The sequence below is a fragment of the Ursus maritimus genome, unplaced genomic scaffold, assembly GCF_017311325.1.
Source record: "Ursus maritimus isolate PB19 unplaced genomic scaffold, ASM1731132v1 scaffold_15, whole genome shotgun sequence".
NCBI lineage: Eukaryota > Metazoa > Chordata > Mammalia > Carnivora > Ursidae > Ursus > Ursus maritimus.
Window position 1 is genome coordinate 37,536,515 of NW_024423897.1, and position 18,029 is coordinate 37,554,543.

Consider the following 18,029-nt stretch of genomic DNA (forward strand, 5'->3'; position numbering starts at 1 on the left):
TCAGCAGTAGACTAGAGCTTTCCTCTCTGTGGCAATTAAATGGCCCAGAAAAAAGACCTTTACATTCTGGCATTCAGGAAATCCTCCGTCCATAAAGGTTGAGTACCTGTCAGACCTCCGCTTCAACGGTCGAAAGCCCTCCATGCCGACATAGAGCAGCTCATCGGCTCTTCAGCACCCCTTCCTAAATATGGAAGGGTAAGCAAGGATGTCAAGATATTTTTAGAAAATATCCAACATGGAAGAGGTAGAGCAAAGTAAATAAATAGGAAAAATTATGTTGGAGAAATCAGATAATGCAGAAGGCAGAAAGGAATGCAGCAAAAAATAAGAAACCTCAAATCCTTTCATTAGTGTTCATGGAAATATTCTAGAATAGATTGTGTCCTTAAAACAAGAAGAAGACACTGTGAAAAGGGACAACTAGAGGACAAGAAAGAGCTCTCTGGTGTGTGTGGAGGGGATTGATGAAATTTAGAAAGAAACCAATAGAAATAGTAGAAGATAAAGCCAAGAGAATCTCTCAAAAAGTAGATAAACAAGATGCTTGGAAGCTATGAGATAAAAAGTAAGGGAAATGGAAGAGCAATCCAGGAGGGCTTACATCCAAGACTATTTTTCATAATTGAAGGACTGAGAGACACAGTCTCTGGAATGAAAGGTGGAGGCCATCCAAAAACGATGGAGAATCAGGAAAGATATTAGATTTCTCAATTTGAAAATTGGATGCTGGATAAAGCAAACATGCCGATGGACAAGCCCTGATCTCAGTGGATCTCACCTGGAGGTGCCCTCTGGGGAGTCCCTGGATAATGGCTGGGAGCCGGCCTGCGGGAGATGGAGAGCTCTGGGGGAAGCCTCTAAGAAAAAAGGGAACTCCGTAGAATAATGCCTGGTATGCTGGGGGATTTTAAAAAGGATGGATTATTGTAACAAAGAAGGCAATGCAATAAGAAAAGTAAGATAAGTGAAGATTCCAAGAAAAACAAAAAGCCGTAGAAGAAAGAAAATACTAGTAACCTGTACGGCATGGAGACCAGCCCGTTGGAGTAGATACTGGCTGGTAAATTTTATCAGCACATACTGGCTGAGGACTACGTTTGCCTTGATGCTGTTTTAATAAACACAGTTGTTTGTATTGGTTTGAAAGAAGTACTGATATTGGGAGAATGGCAGCGGGACTGAGTAAGGGAGCCAAAGCTCATCTAGTATGGCAGGCACAGTACCTCAGATAATGTCTAAAACTGATTCAAACAAACAAACAAGGGGCGCCTGGGTAGCGCAGTCGTTAAAGCGTCTGCCTTCGGCTCAGGGCGTGATCCCGGCGTGCCGGGATCGAGTCCCACATCAGGCTCCTCCGCTGTGAGCCTGCTTCTTCCTCTCCCACTCCCCCTGCTTGTGTTCCCTCTCTCGCTGGCTGTCTCTATCTCTGTCGAATAAATAAATAAAATCTTTAAACAAACAAACAAAAAAACAAAAAACCCAGCATGTTATTTAGAAATATGGAGATAGCTTCCAGAAGAATAGGGTTAAAAAAGCCAAAAGTCATTCATTACCTCTGGGGATTGGGTGAGGTAGAGCAAAAGATTATTGCTTTTCATAACAGGCTTTTCAGAAATCTTCCATTTTATTAAGCTATGTGCTTGAGGTAATAAGAATTACTTTAAAAAAATAATTTATTATATAACAACCAAATGCATTATATTAAATGTTACTGGATTCTAGTTACAAACAAACAAACAGTGAATAGCTCTAAAAGACATTTTGAGGACAATACGGGAAATTTGAATATGGAATGAAAATTAGGTTATGTTGTGGAATTATTACTAATTTTCTTACATGAGGTAATGGAACTGCGATTATCTAAGAGAATGTCTGCTTCTTAGGACAAGCCTGCTGAGGGATTTAACGGGGAACTCCCACAGTGTCTGCAAATTCTTTCAAATAATGCAGCATAGTCATTTCAGACGTGGAAAAATATGAGTATTTGTCGAATCTAGGTGGTGGCATGTGGGTGTTTATTATAATATTCCTTGAATTCTCTGTACTTTGGAAATTTTTTGAAATAAAACACTGGGAAAAGAAACATCATTCCTATGTCGTCTGGGACTCAACCTCTCCCCTGAAATGACTGCCCTCTTATTCTGCAGAGATTGGAACTGTTTGCAGAGGGCTGGTTTCGGTGTGGCGTGGTCATACCCCACACAGCACTGTCATAAACTGTCCACGGGTCGTCTCCGCCAGGATGCTGAGGGAATGGTGCGAATGGCAGGGAAATCAAACTCTAATGAAGGAGATGTCTGGTCAATTCAGGGCCTGTTTAAGAAAAAAATAATCATTAAACTTCAGCGGTCACTGAGACACTCTTATCTTCAGTGTCGTCATGATGTATTTTCCTCAATTCTAGAGCCCATTTCCTGGACCCCATGTAATACTATGGACAAAATAGATCTTTTTGTTAAGCCCTAGTAAAAGAAGTAAGTGCTTATTAGACCAAATTTTTGCCTTACTGATTTCTTCCCTGCAGGATTTGATTATTGTGAAGGAAAAAACTATTACTTTCCCCACTGTTTTATTTCTCCGAGGTTGGTGGCATTGGAGTGCTAGACTCCCAATGCTCAATGCTGGTGTCATTTTAAGAGAAATATTGACAAGCTGTATTATGGTTCCAGGGAGATGAAGCAGGCTGCTGATAGAGCGGCACAATAGGCAATAAAAAAGGGTTGAAGGAAATGGAATTATTTATCCTGAAAAGAGAAGTCTTAGTGGCACCTGATAAATGTTATCCAATATACATAAGTAAATACTACGTACCGAAGATTTTAGATGCATTCTGGTACAAGTCCAGAAGACAGAACTAAGATGATGAGTGGAAGTTATAGGGACAAAGATTTTTAACTCCACAAAAGGAAGGAATTTCTAACAATTAAAATGATTTAGCAATAGTGGATACCTTGAGAAATTATCTGTTAGTAGACGTGCATTTGTGGTGTGTATGGGTGGAGTTGAGGACGTTGTTCCGGTATCAGCTGCAAAATTGAGCCATTGAAGGGTCTTATGATGGGAAGATTCTTTGATTTTAGAGAAAGCCACTATTATTTCTGAATTAATGCTGTGTGCCAGCCACTGTAATGGGTGCTTCTTCATAGTAGTTCCTTTATTCTTCATAACGGCTTTATCAAGTAGGCATTCCGCATTGCTCATACAATAGCCTGAGCACATCGATCAACCAGTTTGACCCAGGTCACACAGAAAGAGAGCATAGACTCAGGATAAGAACTCAGATCCAGATCGAGCAATAAAGTCCAAGCACCATATCAGTGTTTTTGAATCTGCAGGTTGTAATCCATTACATGGATGCGTCATCAACTTTGTGTGTTGGAACCAGGATTTAAATTAAACGGAATAGATTAATGCAGAATGGAGTATATCAGGCTGCCTCCTACATAGGAAAAGAGGGAAGCATTACTTCCTGAAATGTTGGTTTGGTTATGTACTGGAGTCTTGACGTGAAATGTATTTTTTACTGTGTGCCAAGGCCAACACCTTAATCTCATGGGCCCTTCACCTTCTTCCCTAGACTTCTGTGACTGGGTTAACTTTGGTGACCACTCCGCAGATATATGAGATTCCTGAGACTGCTGTAAGAAATGACCACAAACAGAGTGGCTTAAAACAACACAGATTTATTCTCTTATAGTTCTGGAGGTCAAAAATCAAGCTTCGTTAGGGCTGCATTCCTTCTGGAGACTTCATGGAAGAATCTATTCTCTTGCCATTTTCAGTTTCTAGAGGCCCCTGTGCTCCTTGGCCTGTGGCCCCTTCCTACATCCTTCCAGTCTCTGCTTCTGTCATTACATGTCCTGCTCCTCACTCTGACCCTCCTGCTTCCCTCTTGTAAGGACCCTTCTCATTGCATTGGGTCAACAATCTCCCCATTTCAAGATCCTTAACTTCATCATATCCGAATGCTTAAATGTTAACATTCCCTTTTTTTTCTTTTCTTTTCTTTTTTAAAGATTTTATTTATTTGACAGAGAGATACAGCGAGAGAGGGAACACAAGCAGGGGGAGTGGGAGAGGGAGAAGCAGGCTTCCCACTGAGCAGGGAGCCTGATGCCAGGCTTGATCCCAGGACCCTGGGATCATGACCTGAGCCAAAGGCAGATGCTTAACGACTGAGCCACCCAGGTACCCATAACATTCCCTTTTCTGACAGCAACCTCTCCTGCATTTGCCTAATTTGTCATTTCCTTTGACTGGCTTTTCAATGGCTTTGTGTCAGCTGAGCATTCAGCCGGGCTCCAGAAAACAGTGGTGTCTTCTCCCATTCCTCAGAGCAGTTTCCCAGCTGCCCTTCCTACTTGCCGTAAGCAGGTAATCTCACCTGTGCTAAAAAAGGAAAAGAGGTTCCCGCTCTGTACTCCTTCAATGACTCTCCTCTCTTTTTCTTCCCATGCCATCTTTGGAGGAGGACACAGCACTTCTAGTCCCATCAAGGTAATAGAGAAAATGATTATTTTACTGAAGATTTCATCGGTGAAAGTGTTAAAGCGTTTTACACTGTGCATTTCTTATAGTGCTTCAAGTAAAAAGCTCCACTTTCTTTTTGCAAAGCTTTCACTTTGGCTGCCAGCTGGTATAACTTGGATCCTCTGTGGATCTTTTCCTTTCCGGCTTCTCCATCTCCAGGGGCTGCTTTGTCTACACCTGGCTTATTTCTGGGACTCTCAGCTTCTTCCTTCTTTCTTAAACATAGTCATTTAGGACCCTCTAAGTGGCTGTTTTCCTTCCCCTTACCACTTTAATGTTGTCTTCAAGGATGGGAAAGTCTGTTCTGCTGAGAAAGATTTTGTTTGTTCTTGGCCAAAAATACTAGTTACTCAGACCTGTTCTTACAGGACAGTGGGGGATTGCAAATAACTAACATTTATTCTGCTGTAGTTGTGACTTCGGGAGAGTTTAGAAAGTAGAGACAGTGAGTTTAGACTTATTCTTTAATGAAAGAGCCCTTGGGAAGGCAAATCTTTTTTTTTTTTTATCTTTTTAATTTTAGAGATGTAACGAGGTTATAAGTACCAGTGTTCACATGCTCACATTCGTGTCTTTAACATCTCACACTAGGCCTCCTTGTCCTTTTTTTCCACCGTTTTCTGCTGTGGCACTCAGTGAAGCTAACATCTATCACATTTCCTCATGGTTTGCCTTCTCGCATCACTAGGCCATCAGAGAAGACATCCACCAAGCCACCGTTAAACATCCCTGGAATGCTGTGTTTCAGGCCAGGGTCACTTTGGAGGCCATAGCACACTCTTGGCTGGCTGCTGTGCGCTTTCCTGCCTGTGTGGGAGCATGCCCGAAGAGAAATTGTTGCCCATCATGGTGGGAGAAGCAGAGCCAGGGCCATGTTCTCCACAACCCAGGAAGGGCTTTGTGTCCTTACAGTGGAGGATGGTTTCTGGACTGAGAATGATGACCTGCTGGGGCATCACGAGAAAAGAGTGCTGTATCTTGGCTAAATCGGCCATAATGGGTTTCTGCTCCCCACAGGAGAAAGTGCTTTCACTTCTGCAAAGCTGGTTCTCTCCCATTGTTCTCCCTAATAACATGTTTCCTGGGCTTCCAGTGTGCTGGCAATTTCCCCCCTTCCTTTTAGTTGAACTTCTAATTTTCTGGTGATGACAAACACGAATTGCTACTTAGAGCCTTCCCCCACCCCTGCCCCACAAAGGCATAGCCAAGGAAAAATTCCGAGGAACAATCTTTTTCTGATAGAAGATTACTGAGAGACGGAGAAGTAGCCAGAAATGACTTTAAGTCTCTGATAATCCCTCCTTTTGCTCAGGACTGGAAAGACCATTTTGCAAGTCACTGTCGTCCAGAAGGCTCCCGCCCTGTCCCTGAAGACCGTGATGAGTTTTTGGTTGCTACAGTGTCTTAGCTGATGCTCCTTGATTTTATTAGCTTATCTAGGCTTGCATGGTTTGAGATGTAATGAAATTCCTTTTTTAGTTTTCAAGAGTAATAGGTTGGGGTGGGTTCTACAGCATTCGTGTCAAGCTAGCTTCTTTCAGATGTCCCATCTTCTCAATGTCAAATGAGTCCACATTTCTTTTTCTTTTTTTTTTTTTAAGATTTTATTTATTTATTTTACACAGAGTGGGCATGAGTAGGGGGAGCAGCAGGCAGCGGGAGAGGGAGAAGCCGACTCCCCACTGAGCAGGGAGCCCGATGCAAGACTCTATCCTAGGACCCTGGGATCATGACCTGAGCCAAAGGCAGACGCTTCACTGACTGAGCCACCCAGGTGCCCCTGATTCCACATCTCAAATCCAAAACATTTACTCAATTAGATAATCTGCTTCCTAGAATGTTTTAGACGTGTTTTGGCATCTTGCGTTGCCCTGATCTGTTAGGATGTTATGGGCATTCAGGGGAACATTCTCCACAAACTGTAGTCAACAATTGTTATAGCTGAAACTTCTTTTGGTTGAGGTCAATTAAGTGTTTAATTGGAGTCATTGCTAGTATGTGTCCATATCCTTAGTGTTATGCTGGTTTGATGGTAGAAGATAAAAATAATCAAGCACCACCTAATGGAATAGTGTCATGGTTTCCAAAGTATGACACGTGGATTATCTGTATCAAAAACCCCAGAGTGCTTGCTAAAATGCAGATTCCTGGGTACTGCATTAGACATACTAACTAGGATCTCTGGGCAAGACTCCTGGGCATATGCACTTTTAATAAGCTTTTCATGATTCCTTTGCACATTAAAATTAGAAATAAGTGGGCCATCTGATGCCTTGTTCTCTTTGGTCATTGTGTTCTTATTTCTAAAGATTTCTAAATCTTTCTAAAGATCCATTTTAGTGGGCTGAGTGGCTGTTCTTCTGTCAGGGACTTAGTCTTACTTCCCTAAGAACAGTAGTCAGTGAATCTATGTGGACAGCTCTTGGGAATTAGAGTAGAAAAAATGCACCTAGTTCCAAGTATTATCTAGTGAGAAGAACTAATTGAGAGATAGCTTTTCTGCCCTTGTATGAGCAGAAAGTTTTCTTCTAGAACCAAAAACAGTACTTTCAGAAATAAACAGCTATGTTCACTGTGCGGCAAGATGGAGAAATGATTTAGTTACAGAGAAGAGTCCAAATACCATCACCTTGAGAAAATCCGTAAGAGATGGCAACATCGACTGAAAACTGGGCTCTGTTTGGGGTAATTTTATGTATTTTCTTGTTCAGTTCTTACTAAAGAACTAAAAAACATTACCATTTTACAGATGGGGAAACAGGCTCTGAGAGCTCGAATTACTTGTGCAAAGCTACACTGCTTGTTAGCGCTGGAATTGACTGGTAACTCAATCTTGTCTCCAAAGTCTATCTTTGCCAATTAGAGGCAGAAAAAACTGCTGCCAATTCTATTTTCAGGGGAAAAGGAGGCCAGGATTTGGCATCCATGGTTGACCTAGCAACATAAAATTAAGTTTATTAAAGATTTCAGCATTCATTCATTTGAAGAAATCCCACCTTAGGAGTTAAGCTCGATTCTGCTGAGAGAAGCCCAGAAAATCGGCCCTCCAGGCTGAGGAGATCCTGTGATGTGTTGGAAGTTTGATTAGAAAGCTCCACTGTCCCTTCGAGCTCTTAGACTATTAAAGGAAGGAAGAGAAATCTATTGATTCTGTCTCCTCTCAGATTTTTCCAGACAACACGGTGGACACCCGGTCATCCCTGATTCTCCCCTAGTTAGTGTAGTGCATACATGGACATAGGAAGGTTATTCTCAAGAATCGGCTGGCACCTTTGTGAAAGCCGAGAACTCCTACGATCTGCCATCTGCAAACTGGAGAACCAAGCAAACCATGGGATTATTTAATCTGAGTCTGAAGGCCCGAGAAGCAAGGGAGCTGATGGTGTATAAATCCCAGTCTGTGTATAAATCCCAGAAGATCTGACTCTCAAGGTGTTGGGTGATGGCCACCCACACTGGGGAGGGCATTCTCCTTTCCTGAGTCCCACCTAATTCAAATGCTAATGTCATGGAAACACCCTCACAGAGGCGCAGAAGTAATATTTAATTAGGGCATTCCACGGCCAGTTGAGGTGACTCATAAAATTGACCACCATACCAGGCACGTGGAGGAAATGTCCCTTAGACTCTCACAGTAGCTAAGAGCTAACACTTAGGAGGCACTTATGTGCTAACATTCATCCAAGTGCTTTACACGGACTCGTTTAATACACAGGACACGTCTTATTAATGAGTTAGTTAGCAAGTTACTATCACTATTCCTATTTTTCAGATGATGAAATTGAGGTGCAGAGAAGTTCATTCACTTGTAGCCAAGAGATGAACCGAGCAGATGGACTTGAGAGCCTTGCTTTCACCCCCACTCTGTATTGTGTTCACTGTGAATGACGCTCTGACAACATGAGCTCCTGTGCATTTATTGAGCACCAATAAATGCGGTAAAGCCTTCTGCTAGGCATTTTACATACAGCGTCTCTGATAGTTACACCCTGCAAATTAAGAGAGATGAGGCCCCATTTTGCAGATAAGAAAACGGAGACTCACTGTATTGACTAATTTGACCAAGATCACACAGCTCAAGCCATTTCTAGTAAACCTGGTCATAACTTTTTGATTTTATATATTTTTTGGAATCCATTCCCTCATTTTTTTTTTAATGACCAGATCTGTTTTTTCTACTATTTAGACTCTGAACTGCCAGCCAGTGAGTGGGACGTGGTCTTGTGTATATTAGGGCTGTGGTGGACTTTTCTGAAGAACATGGCAGAGGTAGGAGGACATGTAGGTTGATATTTCAGGGCTCTCAGGACAGCTCCTTCCAGAAGTGGAACCTGGCTTCCAATTCTATATGATCACAAGTCCAGCCCCGGGATCCTGCTGGGACATCTACACCCCTTCCGTTCTGGTCTCAGGACAACGCAGCCCCCTCACACAGCCCTTGTCCTGCCAAATGGTTCCTTTTAGTTTTGGCAAATGTTGGATTGTTTATAGCTACTTATCTCTCTAATTTCTCTGAAGTCAGTGTCGGTACATTGGTGTTTCCAAACTGGCTCCTGATTGACTTGATTTTAAAAAACAGTTATAGTGAAATGTCACATTTTTGCAGTTTGTTTTTCTTTTAAGGCAGGTCTTCAAATTTGCCTTGATTACAGCGCTCATCACTGTATGATGTGTATGCCGTGGCTCTCCCTCTGTCATCAGCCAGTCTCTAGAAATACACAGTCCAGTGTAGCTATTAACCACCTGTAGCTGTTTTAATTCAAGGTAATAATTACAGTTAAATGAAATTGGATCATATGGTATGTCTATATTTAACTTTTTGAGGAACCTCCATATTGTTTTCTAGAGTGGCTGCACCAGTTTGCATTCCACCAACAGTGCACGGGGGTTCCTTTTTCTCCACATCCTCACCAACACTTGTTGTTTCTTATCTTTTTGATAGCAGCCATTCTGACAGGTTTAAGGTAAGGCCCCATTGTGGTTTTGATTTACGTTTCCCTGATGATGGGTCATGGTGAGCATCTCTTCATGTGTCTGTTGGCCATCTGGGTGTCTTTGGAAAAATGTGCATTCAGGTCCTCTCCCCATGTTTTAATCATATTTTTTTGTTGTTGTTGAGCTGTAGAAGTTCTTTACATATTTTGGATATTAAACCCTTATTGGATAGATCATTTGAAAATATTTTCTCTTATTCAGTAGGTTGTCTTTTTGTTTGGTTGATGGCTTCTTTCATCGTGCAGAAGCTTTTTATTTTGGTGTAGTCCCAGTAGTTTACCTTTCCTTTTGTTTTCCTTGTCTGAGGAGACATAGCTAGAAAATGTTGCTACCGCTGATGTCAAAGAAATTACTGCTTGTGTTCTCTTCTAGGATTTTTATGGTTTCAGGTATCACATTTAGGTCTTTAATCCATTTTGAGTTTATTTTTGTGTGTGGTATTAGAAAGTGGTCCAGTGTCATTCTTTCGAATGTAGCTGCCCAGTTTTTCCAGCACCGTTGATTTAAGAGACTGTCTTTCCCCACTGTATATTCTTGCCTCCTTTGTCATAGATTAATTGACCATATAAGCAAGAGTTTATTTCTGGGCTTTCTATTCTATTCCATAATGATTTGGGTCTCTGTTTTTGTGGCAATACCATACTGTTTTGATTAACACATCTTTGTAATGTATCTTGAAATCTGGAGTTGTGTTACCTCCAGCTTTGTTCTATGATTCAGGAATTCTACCACTGGGTATTTAGCCAAAGAAAATGAAAACACTAATTCAAAAAGATATATGCACTCCTCTGTTTATTACAGCATTGTTTACAGTAGCCAAGATATGCAAGCAACCTAAATGTCTGTTGATAGATGAGTGGATAAAGAAGATGTGTACACACACACACACACACACACACACACACACAGAATATTACTTAGCTATAAAAAAGGATGAGATCTTACCATTTGTGACAACACGGATGGACCTAGAAGATATGATGCTAAGTGAAATAAGTTAGACCGAGAAAGACAAATACCATATGATTTCACTCATATGTGGAAACTGAAAACAAACCAAATGAATAAATAAACAATAAACCAAACAATAAGCAGAATCAGACCTTTGAGTACAGAGGACAGAACTGATGATTGCCAGAGGTGATGGGGGCTGGGCGGATGGGAAAAATGGGGGAAGGGGAGTGGGAGCCATATGCTTCCAGCTATGGAATGAATAAGTCATGGGAATAAAAGGCACAGCACAGGGAATATAGTCAATGATACCGTGATAGCGTTGTATGCTGACAGATGGTGACTGTGCTTGTGGTGAGCACAGCATAACGTATAGACATGTAGACTCACTATGTTGTACACCTCTCAGCTATACTCAAATAAAAAAATTTTAAAAATAAAGTTAAATGAAACTAAAACTTCAGTCCTGCTGTTACATTTGCCGCATCTCAAATGCTCAGTAACAACCTGTGGCTCGTGGCTATCCGATGGGATGGTGAAGCTGCAGAACATCTCCATCATCACAGGAGGCTCTGTTTGGCAGCACTGTCCCAGGAGGTAGGGACCAGACCTGTATTGCTATCATGTCTGCCCTACATATGGTAACTACCAGGTGGTGGCACTGAGAATGTCTTCCTGGCATGAGCTTTCTCTCCTCACGCCACGTGAATTACTAGCACTAAGACTAATAGGCAGAATCTTCATGAATCTATGGTATTACCAGTCACTGTCTCCACTGGCTCCGTGTGGGCCAGCCGGGGAGCTCTTGGGATCGCAGCAGAGGGTGAGATAGTCCTGGGGGAATCTTCCCGGTGGTCTTACATCTACATTCTGAGGCTTCTATCATCTCTTACCTCCTGGTCCTGGTTTAGGGTCCCGGTTACAGAGTAAATGATAAGATGCTCTGCCTGCTACAGACCAGCAACAAAAAAGCTAATAATTCTGGGAGGCCGTCATGGCTTTAGGACTGTGCCAAGTGTTTCGGAGACTATAGAGGTGCAGTCTTGTGTGTTTGTCCTCCAGAAGCACTCGCCCTCCTCACTGGTCTTCATCTTCTCTGAACCACAGCACCGGAATCTGTGGCACTTAGGGAGGTACCCCACACCCCCCACAAATGCACACCTTTATCAGGGGTGCTGTATATCAAGTCTTGTCTTGTGGCTGCATTATAAACCTTGAGGTTTTCATACTCCTTTCAGCGTTCTTAGCACAGGGCTGGCCACGCGATAGATACAGATTGATAATCAATAATGATGATTGTGGGGGTGCATTTTTATCCTCTCTACTGTGTATTATAATGGGCAACAGGGGGCATCTTTTCCAGTGATTCATGCCCTGTGATTGCATATCTTCGGTATCTCTTTATCCCAAGCCAAGATGTTGCTCGTGTTGTGTTCGTCCCCTGGAAGAAAAAGTTGATCTGGTAACCTGTGAAATTTTCAAATGAAAAGGAATTTCTTTTCAGGACAGATTGATGAGTTTTCGCAGCACTGTTCCATTGTACAACTCCAGGGGGCGCCCTTCACAGCTTTTTCCTATGTGAACAGCAGCCCCTTGAGCTGCTCAACCCAGGGCCCTGAGTGTTAGAACTGATTTGGTAATTCTTTCCTATGTCTTTTACAAGACCATTGTTGTCATTCTTCATTCTGCTAGGTTTTACCTGTAGTAAAACCTAATGGCATGCCAACATAGGTTAGGTGACTCTTCGGGTCTCTAGGCTGTGTGATTCTAGAACACTCTATTCACAAATCCCTTGTTAGACGATGCCAGTTTCCTGCTGGACCCCAAATCATCGCACTAACAGAAGTATAATTGTCAGTTGCATCAAGGTGACTAACACTTTGATGGGAGAAGGAGAGGAGGTTGTAGGCAACTATTCTCAATCTGAGACTGGGGAAAATAAGTTGGTTCTAAAGAGTCTGTGACGGTCCTTCCCCACCTTTCCTTAGCAGAGAGCAGTAGAGGTTCAGTGCCCCTGCCTCACACTAAGGTGGCTCAGCTCTTTGTCTCATGACCACCAGTTGGGCTTGCCTGGCAAGTAGAAAGCAATGTGGAGTCTGATTTAATGGACTTTAAGAAATCCACCTGCCTTAAAATCTTTTCCATCAATCAGCCCCTAGCACTTGACATGAACTAGTACACATTTTTTTTTCTTTTATGTCAATAATGTTTCCTATAAAAAATTAAAGATGGGCTTCAAGTTAATATATTAGTGTTAGAAATCAGAATAATGGTTACCTTTGTGGCGGGGATGATATTGACTGGGAGGGGAATAGGGAGTTTCTCAGCTGCTGGGAATGTTCTGTTTCTCCATTTAGGTATTCCATCTATGGAAGATTTATGGGACTTTACAGTTTTTATTTGTATATCCTTTTGTATGTTTATGAATCTTCAACATAAAGTTTGTTTAAAACAATTCTTAGAAGATAGCTTCAGGAAACATTCAGAGATATTTATAACTTAGTTAAAACAAGGATGTGAGTTTATTTCCAAAAGGGAGTCAGCAGTGGGCTGAGACTCCTGGAGACTGAGGGGAAGAGTAGATGACAATGGAGAGAAAGGGCAGATTTGTCCTCCTTGAGCTTCTGCTGGGGTTCATTCTGTCCCGGTTTTTCTGGGAAGAGTACAAGCTCCCAGTGAGTTGGATACTTTTTTTCGAGTCCATTCCCATTCTTCTTCAAAGATCTAAGGAGGTGAGCAAGTTATAGAGAAGATTGGAATAAAGAGTGCCTCTTCCAGAACTGGTAATAGAAGAAGGTGATTCTCTTAGACAGTTCGCTTCAGGAAAGCATGGAACCAGTCCTTCATTTGGAAAGCAAACCATAGATGAGTTCTTCCAGCGTGATCTGGCTCTGGTTAGGTGAGAAGAGATCATTCATCCGTGGCCACCGGAAACTTGCTGTCTAAAGCTCTGTGTTTATATCTTGGTGGAGAGAGGAGGTGCAGAGCTCTGCTAGGGAATCTTCTGCCCTCACTCTTCTCCAAACCAGTGGCTGCCTCTTCATCCCCTCTCCTGCTGTATGACACGCACATGGGGTCTGCACATGTGAGCAGGTGTCCTGCTTCCCCTCCAACTGGTGAGTCAGCCCTCTCTCCTAGGTGTCACCATTCAGCTTCTGAGAAATATTTACACTGAATAGGTGATTTCCGGGTGCAAGACTGGCCTCGTGGAGGAATGCAGATGAAAGTCAGCCTTTAGGAAAACGCTTGTTTGGCTTTCAGAAATTCTCATTCATGTTGCTCATAAATAGTTATTATGTTCTCAGCTGGAGCCCCATCTGTTTCTTCTGTACCACCTGGGTCCAAAATTTGAGGTTAAAGAAATACCAATAAATCCTTCTTGTTGGTGAATGTTTTTTCTTCAGGGACATCAGTATTGGGTTGATAGCAGTTGCACAAAGGGACCCGCACCAGCCTTCCCCTAGGAGTCTTTGAGTCCTCCTGGTTTCTGTGGATCAAATGAGCTTTATCAGCAATAGGCTTACGTGCTCCTCATGTCCCTGCTCTTCGTCTCAGAGTAGAAATGGAACCAAATCTCAGCACGGTGCAAGTCTGTTTGCAGCTACTTTATTAGTCTGGATCTCGCCGGTTCTTTACGTCCAGTGGGATTCCTCGGAGAAAACATTACCACCCTGCATTTGTAAAGTACTTTGCATGGCACTTTATAAGCCTTAGCACATTGGATTCCTCAAACACCCTGGGAAGTAGTAAGCATTACTCCCCTTTTGCAGGTTGGGTGACCTATTCAAAGTCACACAGCTGTTCTGACCACTGCCAGTACAGTGTGCCTTTTTTTTTTCTGTTCCCCTTGTTATTAAAGCTATTTCAAAGTCAGTAATCAAAACAGGAAGCCAATTGTGAGATTTATGTTAGATCTGGTTATGTTACTGGTCAGATGAAGCAAACATTTTGGAAAGACATCCGAGTCAGGGACTGTCCATAGAGAGCAGCCTTCTTTCATGGAGCCCCTCTTGCCTTTTGAGTGTGGGGAACTGCTCGACTAGTCTTCAGACTCATCTGCAGAGTAGGGCAGCCCTGGCTTGCTGAGGTATGGTGAGGGGCCTTGAACTTGGAAGCCTTCACAGTTTCCCTAAGACCCTGGTGTTTCCTAGGCTTTTGCAAACCTTATTCACTGAATGGGTATATTGACCCTAACACAACGAAATGACATAAAATCTGGAAAGAGGCTAATGATAGATAAGGCTATGAGCTGGGTCCTTTTCTAAGAACTTTGCATGTATTAACTCATTTGGTCTTCATAACAACCCTTGATTATCCCCATTTTTCATTTGGGAAAGCTGAAACTGAGCAAGTCATTTGCCCAAGGTCACAATGCTCATAAGTGGAGGAGCTGGGATTGAATCAGTTTGATTCCATGGTCTGAGCTCCTGATAAACCTCAGTGTGATGCCTTAGGCAGGTCTTCTAGGGCAAGTTCTTTTTTTCATTAATATAAAATTCAGATCCTGAGCCCTAAGTCCAGCCTAGGTGATCATTGGCACAAAAGAGTTTTCTAAACATCTCAAATGGGCACCAAGAAATTTTCCTAAAGAGAAAAGAGTTGTAGCATATACTGCCTCTAGACCTGACCTCCAGAAAGAGTTATTCATTGATGGGCTTTTTCCAGCATATCACTGATTCTCACATCTGTGAATGAGAGTGCCCCCCTCCTCGTGGAACCTGACAGAGGACTTTGCGTTGTGAACTCCTGAAAACTCAGTCTCAGATTTCTTTGTTTCTTTGTTTCCATGAGAGCACTGTGGCAAAAACACTTCAAGCAGCATTTAGCTGGACTGCCCCCGTATGGGTAAATGTTCCAAAAAATTGTCAATGGAATATGGCATATAGGTACCAACTCCTTAATAGGGCAACTGGGAAGCGTTGGTTCTTAGTTGAAGATTCATAGATACCCAGCAATGGGTTTTAGGGGCAGGGGAACGAACTGCAGCGTTGCATGCCACGTTTTGGATACATGTGTAGGGGTACATTTTTTCATTGGAATCTCAAAGGGATCCATGACCCCAAAACATTGAGTAACTATGACTACAAAGACATCCCATTAACTTATTTATGTGTAGCTTTTCTGTGAGATAAGATGGCAGATTTTTTTAAAAAGATTTTATTTATTTATTTGACAGAGAGACAGCCAGTGAGAGAGGGAGCACAAACAGGGGGAGTGGGAGAGGAAGAAGCAGGCTCCTAGCGGAGGATCCCGATGCGGGGCTCGATCCCAGGGCTCTGGGATCACGCCCTGAGCCGAAGGCAGACGCTTAACGACTGAGCCACCCAGACACCCCAAGATGGCAGATTTTGAAAGCACCGCTCTTATGGGTTTTAAGGGATCATCACGATCTATGTAATTTTCACTTTACTAATTTTCCCTGCATAGATACTGAATTGATTCAAATAGACCTTTGTATTACATATATTTACAGACTGGGTTTTTCCATCTACCACATGGAGACTTCTTCATTGAGCCTGTCAAAAAGCATCCACTGGCTGAGGGAGAGTACCACCCACACATCATTTATAGGAAGCCGAAGCAGAGAGTTCCAGAGCAGGAGGAACCAGCCTGCGGATTAAACGGTATTGTGACTTCAATCTCCTCACCGCATTGAGGAGTCTGTTTTGTTCCATATTGTTCTATTACAACATGACCTGTTCTTACTCAAATCTGTTATCTCCACCCCCTTTCTGTTGCCACAAAGTATGTGTCCTTGTTGGAATAATTTCACTTCTCTATACTCTAGTCTCTCTGTGTTCTTAATGGGAAGGGGAAAAGGCATCTCCCACATCCTTGCCTCATTAATCGATGATATTCACATGATATTTATAATGGTGAATTGTTTGTTTTTTAAACTTTTTGAATCCCTTAGAGGACGATAGTTTAAATTAAAGACAATGAGTTTTAGTATTAGCAAAGTTATGCTGCTTTAGTGTAGAATACTACCAAAGTGCTTGTCGTATCTGTGTATGGAAGGCAGACTTCAGTGTGCGATGGTGCTGATACTGATGTGTGAAGAGAATCTGAAAGAAATATCAACACAGTATCAGATGATGAATTCAGCTAAGCCTATTTGGGCTGTCTTTTGTTTGTAGTTCACTGACGTGTGTTCCCTGCCCCTCGGCTCAGGAAAGATCTGAACTGGTCCTCTCTGACTTGTACTAAACAGTTTCAGATAGTTTTCAGAGGTGAACTGACCCAAGTTGTTTCCTTACGATTCCCACATTCTCTCTGATTTGTAGGATATAATAATCTATGCATAAAGAGCCACTGGAAATTGGGACATTTTCTTAAGTATTGTATAATTTCTCTTTTCTTCAGAGGAAAAAAAAATGGGCCAGGGGGACAGGTAACAAAAGGAATCCATAATATTATTTATATGTCTTAAGAATTTGGGAACCATGGAGCTCAGTAGAAAAATAGATAGATAGTGAAAGAATTGGAGCAGGCGAATTCTAATTAAGGCTTGAGAGGACTCAGAACTTTGCAAGTAGGAGAAGGAGAGGACAAGGGGACAAGTAATTTCTTTTTTTTTTTTTTTAAAGATTTTATTTATTTATTTGACAGAGATAGAGACAGCCAGCGAGAGAGGGAACACAAGCAGGGGGAGTGGGAGAGGAAGAAGCAGGCTCATAGCGGAGGAGCCTGATGTGGGGCTCGATCCTGGAACGCCGGGATCACGCCCTGAGCTGAAGGCAGATGCTCAACCGCTGTGCCACCCAGGCGCCCCGGACAAGTAATTTCTTTATTGACTTCACCCAGACCCTGGGATAGATACCAGACCCTGGTAACTTTCCTGGGAGTTTCTTCTGTAATCTTAGCAGAGTATGTAAACAAGAAGAAATTTTGAGTCTATAATGTTCCTGTACACAAAATGGACAGCTGCTTACATTCCTTAACTTTAGGAAGCTATTCCAACTTTGTCCTAAATTAGATAACAGACCGTCTAAATCTCCTTCTAGCAAGAGTTAAGAGAAGGGAAGAGAGTCTTCTGATGGTCTGATTAAGTTGCCAATCCAGATAACTTAGTCTCTGTGTGAGATTTAGTCCTGATCTAATCACTTGAAGAATTTCCCAGTTCCTATTACATTGGATGATGGAATAACACTTTGTATGTGTGATTCGCTATTTTTGAGATCACTGGGTCATCAGTACAGCAGAGAAAGTTACTAGGGCAGCCAGCGAACTTGGCCAGAGAGTCGCTTCTGTAGCCACAGTTGTGCTGTAAAATGAGTTAGGCTATTCCTCATGCACCCACCTTGAACACCTTCTCTGTTGAGGTAGACTTAATTAATAATGAATTGAGAATGGCGCATAGTTCATCATATGGCAGAAGGAATGGCTAGGAAAGGAGTGAAGTTTACTAATGTCATGTCCTTGTTAGGTCACAAACAATACCTCAGCCATAGTGCTTGTCATATCATTTCCTTACTCATTCGCCTCCAACCCTAAGACTTACCATTACTTTGGAACCTTCTCTGATTAATCCCACTTGGAACAATTTTTGC

The 18,029-nt window shown here is 42.3% G+C and overlaps 1 protein-coding gene across 1 annotated transcript in view; it reads left to right on the forward strand.

The window, feature by feature from the left end:
* Positions 1 to 18,029, forward strand: part of ADAMTS12 (ADAM metallopeptidase with thrombospondin type 1 motif 12) — a 284,339-nt gene that overhangs the window by 95,491 nt on the left and 170,819 nt on the right. Inside the window, exon 3 of the mRNA XM_008692662.2 lies at positions 15,953 to 16,103. Within this exon, the coding sequence (XP_008690884.1) occupies positions 15,953 to 16,103 (151 nt within the window). The remainder of the gene's footprint in view (positions 1 to 15,952; positions 16,104 to 18,029) is intronic.